Source organism: Sinocyclocheilus grahami, unplaced genomic scaffold (genome assembly GCF_001515645.1).
Source record: "Sinocyclocheilus grahami isolate Dianchi unplaced genomic scaffold, SAMN03320097.WGS_v1.1 scaffold56.1, whole genome shotgun sequence".
NCBI classification, from domain to species: Eukaryota; Metazoa; Chordata; class Actinopteri; order Cypriniformes; family Cyprinidae; genus Sinocyclocheilus; species Sinocyclocheilus grahami.
The window spans coordinates 1,433,834-1,443,834 of record NW_015505235.1 but is presented as its reverse complement, the minus strand read 5'-3'; the positions used below and the strand labels follow the sequence as shown (position 1 = coordinate 1,443,834).

General features: G+C 34.1%; 1 protein-coding gene across 1 annotated transcript in view; it reads right to left on the bottom strand.

The window, feature by feature from the left end:
- Positions 1-666: 666 nt before the first annotated feature.
- LOC107584029 (diacylglycerol kinase iota-like) overlaps positions 667-10,001 on the bottom strand; it is a 42,859-nt gene continuing 33,524 nt past the window's right edge. The window contains exons 16-29 of the mRNA XM_016270433.1: positions 8,078-8,189; positions 7,795-7,994; positions 6,515-6,577; positions 5,200-5,300; positions 5,014-5,093; positions 4,750-4,794; positions 3,652-3,721; positions 3,528-3,568; positions 3,320-3,444; positions 3,194-3,219; positions 2,933-2,970; positions 2,663-2,786; positions 1,837-1,970; positions 667-1,751 (exon numbers count right to left, since the gene is read on the bottom strand). Coding sequence (XP_016125919.1) covers positions 1,635-1,751; positions 1,837-1,970; positions 2,663-2,786; positions 2,933-2,970; positions 3,194-3,219; positions 3,320-3,444; positions 3,528-3,568; positions 3,652-3,721; positions 4,750-4,794; positions 5,014-5,093; positions 5,200-5,300; positions 6,515-6,577; positions 7,795-7,994; positions 8,078-8,189 — 1,276 coding nt within the window. The 3' untranslated portion in view covers positions 667-1,634. The remainder of the gene's footprint in view (positions 1,752-1,836; positions 1,971-2,662; positions 2,787-2,932; positions 2,971-3,193; positions 3,220-3,319; positions 3,445-3,527; positions 3,569-3,651; positions 3,722-4,749; positions 4,795-5,013; positions 5,094-5,199; positions 5,301-6,514; positions 6,578-7,794; positions 7,995-8,077; positions 8,190-10,001) is intronic.

Genomic DNA, 10,001 nt, shown 5'->3' with positions numbered 1-10,001 from the left:
CTGTTTCTGTTAGGTACTGTTAGTACAAAGGTCACTACTTTTAAATACATTCTTATGCTTTTATTGCATGGAATGGGGAATTATGAACATTGTTATGCTAAACGTTTTCTTTTTGTGCTCCTCACGTGTTTCACTTTGGAAAAACATGAGGGTCAGTAAATCACCAAACTTTAATTTTTGGGTGAAAAATCACTTTAGAACGCACACTAAACAATCCCTTAAATAAGAATGTAAACCGTAAAAGAGGCGCAAATGCTCATTTTAGGTTTGCATGCTGTATTACTGCATTTAAAGGGAAAAAGAAAGTAAACGTCCATACTCTGAGTCAAGAATGGCAGAACTATAATTTTAGGGTGATCTATGACTCTCCAGAAAACACAAAACACTGGTGCTTTCCATCCGACTGTCCTTTATTGAGAAACATTCCCAGTTTAGAGATGGTGCAAGGTGATATTTGTCACATCTCCACATATCCCTCAGGTCTACTCACTCACTGACCTCATACACACCTAAAATAGATATTTAGAAATGAGAAAAAACTCAAACATTCAAGTAGTCCCGTCTTTTAAATGATTAAAAAAAATAAAAATACAACCACCGAACAATTTCATATTTTTCATATAACTTGAATCAAATTTTAAAAAAAGAAGAAATAATGCCATTTCATTACATAATCACTGAGGGGTAGAAACATCCAGAGAGGTAACAAAATATCCATGCACAATAATGCTTTAAAATGATACAAGATAACACAGCAGATCACTTGTATGTAAATGGATCTCACAAAGGCTCAGCGTGATCCGCTTTTCATGCAGACACATCGCTGGGCATTTCCCGGCATGAGTGATGTGACATGGACTAAGCATATGTTCGAAATACCACACTTAACTCTCACCGGCATTCATTTTGTTTAGTCATTCTTCGGTCAAACGCAACCAACTTGGCATTTCAGAAACCAATCAGCTGCCATCAATGGAAAAAAAACACATCCGGTTCCTTTGCTTGTCTTGAAACATTAATGTAATGTAATATTAAATAGATAAATGCACAAATGTCATCCATTCATATTGCATTGAATATGGCTCAGATCTTTTCTCGTCGTCGTAAGATAATTTCACAATCACTCCACTGTAACGGCACACAAACAAAACGAGAAAAGTCTGTAGTTTGAGTTTAAAATCTCCGCGATGATTCTGTCCAATCGTAAAAACTCTCTGGAAGAAGATCCTCCTTTAATCGAACTCTCTTCAGTTGATGTTCTTCCTCTCTGTGTGTCTTTGGCACACAACATTGATGCATGACAGCTTCAATCTCTGGCATGTTTAAACATCTTTTGTCTCTAAAACTAACCTGCGATGCAACAAAACCCAATCCATCTTTGAATAAATAGTTATAATAAATAAGAGCAATAAATAAATGCTAAAACCCCACAGCGACATCAGTGGAAAAACAACAGCTAGACGCGATCCCGAGGACTCTCTCAGCCCGAGGCGCTCTCGATACACCTCTCTCCCCGTCTGTATTCTCTCACGCTCTCTCGTTCTTTCTCTGCGAGTGTGAGCGGACGCTCGGAGGAGTGCCGACAGCCGCTTTCTGTGGGTAAAAATCTTCCCGACTCTAATCGCTGAGCCCGTTCATACAGCCGTCTCCAGGTCCTCGTGCGCCTCCGGCTCCTCCACCGGCTGGCTCTCCATGAGAGACGCCAACTCAGAGTTCCCGGCGTCCAGGGCGCAATCCTTGGGGGTTTTTCCCTGAGGAGGACAATGTGACATCAAGCTGACTGCCGAGTCTCACACCACGTGTCAAAACAAAGAGGAAACACAAACAGATTCTCACTAGGAAGTTAGTTTTGCTGAGGGAAGCCCCGGCCTCCAGCAGACGTCTGCACACCTCCACATGCTGCTGAGACGCTGCTTTGTGCAGATAGATAGATAGATAGATATGTAAATAAAAATGTAATAATAAATAATAAAAAAAATTAATTTAATAATAATTTATGTCTCAAGTATTTGGACATTTAAAAAATGTCACTTGGCATTTAAAAACTTAAAATACTTTATACAAAAATATTTTGTATATAATACAATAATAATTATATAATACAAAAATCAATGATTACATTTATTTACATGTAAAGAGTTCATTTCTAAAGTATTTGGACATTTAAGACATTAAAAATGCAATGTGACATTTAGAAGCATACATTTTTACATACATGCATATAAAAAAATACATTTTGATTTTATTTTATGCACCAAAATGTATTTGGACATCTAAGAAATTTAAAAATGTATATTGACATTTTGTATATTGACAAAACTGAAATACTCTATACAAAATATTTTTGTATATATGCATATCATATAAAATACATTGATTTTATTTGTCCGATTTAATTGGATTTGATTTCATTATATTTGATTTCATTTGTTTGGATTTTAGGTTTACTTTGATTTTATTTGATTTGATTCGAAAATACCCTTTGGGGCCATTATATATTTAGAAACAGTTATTTACTCTTAACTGCTTTTGGTTAGACATTGGATTGTAACTCACGCACAAAAAATTTCCCTTCTATCCCAGCTGAGCATGTGACAAGCAAACTTTGAACGTTGCGTACTCAAACACGGGAGTGTGCGTGTCTATGGGCTCGTCTCTCACTCACCGTGCTCCAGAATAAAAGTCACGATCTCCGTGTGGCCGTGTTGGGCGGCCAGGTGCAGAGCGGTGCAGCCCGTAGAGTCCCGCACCAGCAGACCGACCCCGGCGGCACAGCAGCCCGACACCTGTGACACACGGGACAGATCATGAGTCCGGATGAGTGACGATGCATTGGTGCTTTCAATCAGAAAACAAACGAGTTGTGCAAGTCACTTCTCGGAAACACTTTCACTTTCAAACTCATAAAACAAGGAGATGCAAAAACTCTTACCGCCTCTACATCTCCTTTAACAGCAGCCGACAAGAGAGCTGGAAAACGGTTGAGATTTTGTCAAAACAATCAGTAACGATGAGGTATCCTAAGAAAAGCATGACATGCATGTGGGAATTTCTGGTGGTGATGACTTTGGTTTATCACATGGCCTCTGACAGAAAACATCAACCTCTAAAGAAAACCTGCTCCATTTCTAAACAGTCCAGACCTGTTTCCTATCTCTCCACCACTTCAGAGAAATATGCGTTTGTACTTTACCTTGTTCGTCTGAGGTCAGGGCAACCCTGTAATAAGGAAACCAGAGTAAAATAAAAGGTCAGCTTTGTTTGTTATGCAATTATTGAGGTATAAACCTGTCAAGAGTGAACAGAAACACAGTCTCACCCGGAACTAGGCTCCACCACCACGTCTGGCATTCCTGGGACCCGGACCTGGCTCACCGCTGGGGCCTCGTGGTCCAGGATGAAAACCTCATCCTGGCATATTTCGGTCACAAAGTGCAGGTGCTCCTGTTTGTACACACAAGTGCATATTATGCAGCTTCCTGCTAGCGTTTACATTTTTTATAAGGCATACTGTATGGTCATAATACCTGAGCCTTGTCTATGCGATAAAAGCGGTCAGCTGATGTAGCTGGAAACGGAATAAACATGTCAGCGGTTAAATTATTCGGAAGCATTTACTGACACAGAGAAGGCACAGATGAAGTGACTCACAGTCTAGGAAGCTCCAGTTTGGTGAAAGTCTGTGTGCAGAACTGACCCGCGGCAGACCTGTGCTCTCATCCTGACAAAACACAGCAAAAACTATTCAGAACCACATTTACTGTCCATTCTAATTCAGTTCCTCCACTGAGGTGCCAAACTGGACGCAGCATTTGAATTAAAAAAAAGTACAAATGAATTATAATAAAATGAAATTGACGTGTTGTTTTCATGGAATACATATACATTTTAATTTCAATATGAATCACCCATAAACATACAACACACATATTTTGGGGTATAACTGATTTATAAATCACTATATTTGATTGACAGCTGAAGACTACTTCATTTAACACTATGCTATAATTTACTCAAAATATTACATAATTACTAGATTCAAATTTTAATGTGAATAAAATTTTAGTTGGTACAAAAATCACCAGATTTAAATTCTGATGTGAATATTTTCTTTTTTATTATTATTGTTATAATTACAAAATTAATATTTAAAACTCTGATGTGAATCATTTCCATTTTTATATGAATTGTGTTATAATTACAAATGAAAAGATTTAATTTCTGATGTGAATATTTTACTTTTTTATTACGTTATAATTACAAAATGAATATTTCAAATCGATGTGAATATGTTCAATTTTGATATATATTATGTTATTATTACAAATGGAAATATTAAAAAAAAAATTCTTTTATTAAGTAATTTATTACACAATTAATAGATATACATTCTGGTGTAAATATTTTACAGATGTTATCATTACAAAAATGAAAGATTTAAATACTGGTGTGAATATTTTAAATATGTATTTTATTAAGTTATCATTACACAATGAATAGATTTAAATTGTAATGTGAATATTCATTTTTATTATTTATTTGAACATGCTGTGGTTCTTAACATATATTTTGATGCCGGTAATAATTATTTTGACAGTACTGAACTTATATATGGGAATATTTAGGCATAATTATTTTTTATGAATAATGAATTAATCTCTTCTCTGTATTTCTTTGAATTGCAATTCGATGAATTCCAATTCAGCATCTTGTGTTTTGAATTTTGTCCAATGCTGTGGAGGCCTTCACCTGGTAGTGCACTCTGTGACCAGTAGAGGGCGCCTGATGCAAATCCTGTCAACACCAGACACAGATGTGTGAGTGCATGAATTCATAACATGATGGCGACAAAACTGCGGTTAGATTTGAGGTTACATGTTGGCCCCGAAATAATTCAACGCTACAGGACGACAAACAAAATTCAGTCGTAAGTGCCAGCGGTTGTGTCAGTAATCGTATTGATTGAGTGCTCAATGAAATCAGTCTGACAGGAGCATCATGGGAAGCGCTCACCTCCTGCAGTCTGTCAATGTACAGTCGACAGGTTTCCAGGTCACAGTCTCCTCTCACCACCACGATGCCAACAGGAGTCGCTGAACAAGCACACACACACACAGTCACATCATACTCACCTGTCCTACAGCAGCACTGTATAATAACATGAGAACTGCATTGTGGGAAGGTTTCTGATTGACTTACAGATGTCACGCAGACGCTCCTTGTCGAACTGCATGCTCTCGTACTCCTGCAGGCCGATGCGGTTCACGCGCAGACGCAGACGCTCAGGGACGGCATGAGGGCTGCGTTACAACAACAACGACGACGACAACTGAGAACTGACGCCACATTAACGAAACACCTAATCAACAAAGGTGGAGGTGGAACAGGCATGCTCTCCGTTTTATCTGATAATGCTCACAGGAACTACATGAAAACACTTCATGATCGTACTGATTCATAATGAATAACCGTGAAAACAATATTAATCTCAGATGACGAGGAGCTCGTGAAGAAGAGTGAAAATGAGCTTCACAAAAGGACAGGTGAAGATCAGGAAGGACTGAAGTCATTAATGCATAAAAATGCTTTTTGTGGTCATTTGGTCTGTTTAGACCAAATCTGTCATCCTTATTCAAGTCAACATGATTGACCCTTAAAAGAATAGTTACATATTCAAATTAATCATTATTTACTATTATTTCTGTAACCTTTAATACATTAACCAATATTAATGTATTGTGTTTACTATCTAAAATATTTTAGAAAAGCATTCAAAGTGCTTAAATAGCTATTTGGTTAATGATTAGCATTATTTTTCCATCTGTGCAGTCCATATAGTCAACAATGCTGGTTTAGACAAAATAAATAAATACATAATGATAATAATAATAATACAATTTATTTTAATATTTTATTTTATTGAAAACATTTATATGATTTTTTTAATTAAATAAAAATCATTAAAAAGCATTATTAATGATTTAATTAAACATTTTTAATAAAAAAATGAAAACATTTAAAGTATTAGTCAAAATAAATAATATATTTATAATGAAATAATACAAATATTATAATTATATAAAAAGTATTATTATAAAATGTAAATATAATAATAATAAAAAAAATCATAATTAAATATCAACAATAACAATAATTGTAAAAAATATGTATATAATTTTATTTTAGTGTAAATTACATATAAATATATAATGATATAAATTTAGCAATTTAATTATGTTATTTAATTAAAATATATAAATATAAATTCTATATTAAATTTATATTATATTAATTCTGATTATAAATACAAACCCTTAATTTGGCTGATTTGTGTACAATAAGACCAGAAACCTGCATTAAGCTTATAAACCAGGTCGTTTTTAATTTCATGTTGACTTTAAGATGCGCTGTGAGCTGAGTGTAAAACACAAAACACTCATGAGTGAGAGCCCTCGACTCACAGATACACACATGCCTCTCTGTGTGTGTGTGTGCTGAGAGATAGCGTACTTACACAGAGAAGGAGTCGGGGGGAGCAGAGAGGCGGCGCAGGTCGGCTGCGCACACTTTCTGAATGCTGCGTCAGCGCAGCCACACAGGAACACAGGCAGCACAGCCAAGCCAGTCAGCACAGAGACAGAGACCGAGGTGACAGACAGACAGACACATGAAGGGCAACCGGTAATTAAGCAGGAGAAAGAGAGATGGAGACAAAGAAAGAAAACCCCACAGAGAGCAGAACCAGCACACGTGGATTAGTTCTGTTACTACAACATTCACCAGTCAAGCACACGCAGTGTTAGACTGTTAGTTACACACTCTCGTCCAGACGCTAACATCTGTGTGTGTGTGTGTGTGTGTGTGTTTGAGGGGAAACGCTCAGGAAAAGATCAGCTGGAAGTGATGTGCATTTTGTAACTTATTCAAATAGCATTAAAAATGGAATTTATACACAAACCTACACCTCTTAAATTTGTGTTTAATTTTTTTAATTAAAATGGTTTTAGATCTTTTTTTTGTGTGGTGGTGGCATTAAATTAAATGTGTGTGGTATATTCCACAAAAATAAAAATAAAAAATACAAAAAAAGTATTACTGTTTCCACAAAAATATTAAGCAGCACAATGGCTTTCAACATAATAATAATAATAATAATAATAACAATAACAAATGTTTCTTGAGCAGCAAATCGGCATATTAGAATGATTTCTGAATGATCATGTGACACTGAAGACTGAAGTAATGATGCTGAAAATTCAGCTTTGATCACAGAAATAAATTACATTTTAAATTATATTCAGATAGAAGACAGTTATTTGAAACTTTAATCATATATTTTACAAAACTGTATATTTTTATGCCTTTAAATTTTTGTTAAATAAGAAAATATCTTACCAACCCCAAACTTTTGATCTATTATTGCTTATTATTTATTTACATAGTATATTATTATTGTATATTGTCATTTTTATATTATTTATTTATGCTAAATCAAAAAGTGGTTAGCTACTGGGGGAGCTTTTTTGTGACAAGAAAATCATAAAAACATAAATAATATAACTATAACTATATATATATATATATACATATATATATATATATATATATAACAATATTACATTTTGACCTTGGAATGACAGGACGAGATTAGTACAGGTTGCCAAATATCATGTAGTAAAACAACAAAAAAAACGTATTTTTCTAATCTAAAAAATGAATCAATGAAACAAACAGGAAAAGCAAGATTGAAGCACTTGTGTAAGAAGCTGTGACATGCACAGAAATGGGACTCACTCGTTGAGCAGCGGCACAGACGTGCGTCTCTTGCTCTTCTGCAGCATGTTGGCCTGGTTCCTCAGAGATATGCGGAGGGTGGAGGGCGCGAGGCGGCACGGCTCTCCGTCCACCTGCACCGGCAGCGTCTTGAAGGTGGTGAGGACCACCTCTCTGCACTGATGCAGCCGCTCGCCATGACCGCCCACCTGTAGCGCCGCCTTGAGGTGAAGACAGGAAGCACATGTAAGTCATGAGCCTTCCACTTCATTCTCAGTCTCACAGAAAGAGCTGAAGCGCTCACCAGCGAGGCCATGGTGAAGCCGATCACCTCGATGCAGCCGTCATCGTGCCTCTGAGGCTCGAAATCTCTGTGGTCGCCCGTGTTGCCCCACGGCATGGTCCCTGCACAGTACCTGCACACACCAGGATAACAGGAGAATGAAGACACACACACGCTCCTGATCACGTGTGTAAAGCTTTACTAAGCTGAACGAATCCTTCAGGTGAAAACTAGAATGAACGTAAAACCCACAGACAGTCAGGAAATATGCCATAACTTACTACTGATATCATTATCAAATGATTGAACTTTTTGACATTATTTGAAAGGTTCAACTCTGATCAATGTGTAATACACATGAGCATTAACTAAAAGCTTAGTTTTATTTTTAGTTTGCATGACCCTATTCATCACTATTATATTTCAAAGGGTTAAATAAAGCAAAAGATAAAAAATAAAATAAATAAATGAATACATAAATACAATTCTCTTTAATTAAAAAAAAAAATAATAATAATATATATATATATATATATATATATATATATATATGTGTGTGTGTGTGTGTGTGTATATATATAAATGTTTTTTAAATGATTGCTTTTATTCTGTTTGCATGACGCTGTTCATTATATTTTAATGTTTAAATACAGTGAAAAAAAAATCTAATTCTGCTCAATTAAAAAAAAACTAATTATTAATAAAATAATATTTTTAAATGTTTGTTTTTATCCAGTTTGCATGACCTTATTCATTACTATTATCGCAACTATTATTGCAAAGGATTAAAAATATTGAAAAATGCAATTCTGTTCACTTAAAAATAAATAAATATATAAACTAATATTTTTCATAATTAAATGGAATTCCATTTAATAAAAATAAAAAACTAAATAAATGCTATAAAACACAATGCTTCAGTGCATGTAGTTTTGATGTTCTATGCAGTTTCTGAGAAAATGCAGAATTATTTTTTTCCACGTCCAGCCCTATTATTCTGTGACATTTCCCTTCTTCTATAGTTTAAACTTTGGTTTGATCTTTCTGAAATCCTATCATGCTAGTCAGAAGTTTCTCTAACAGTCTTCATCAGCACTTCATTATAGCCACACTTATTATAACTGACCTTTTCAAGCTCAACGTTTTAACACTTTTATGAGAAATATAGCACAGTAATAATTTGTACAGTTTTTTTCTTGGCACAAGTACACAAATAATGTGTTTGCTAAAGTCATTATTAGCTGTTTTGTACTGACCTTCAACCCAAATACATTTCCAATGTACCAGGCTTGACAGAAAAACATGTTTTCAAAGAGAACCGTCATATTTGTTTTATTTGTATACTTAAAGCACAGAATATCTATGCAATGGAAAGTTGAAATGTATTGTCTGTGTAATGCATTTAAAGGTAAACTTAATCTAAATGATAATTTTGCTATCCTCATTAACATATTCAACACATCCATCCAGTTCAAGTAATATCATTATATTTTTTTAAATCGCAAATAATCACACATTTACATTTGTGATAAATGCAATTTTAAAATTAGACACATTCACATTTAAATGAAATGCTAATATTAGTTTAGTAAATGGCAAATCCAAGTTACATTATTGAATTCAATTTGCAGCGAATGTTACATTTAAATTAAAAAAGATAACTATTTACTTTAAAATGACTTTATTTAGATTTGTCTTGTATATTTCTTTTAAAATATGAATACGTTTTTTAAAAAACTATACATTTTAATTTATCTAAACATTTTAAATGTCTAAAAAAATATATATATATTAAATAAAATATTTTAAAAATTATATTAATAAATAATACTTTTATATAATATACTTTAATATTTTTTATTATCCAAATATGCTTACAATATAATATGTATTTTTAATTATATTTAGATGCATTTTGTAAAAAATATTAAGTGTCTTTAAAAAA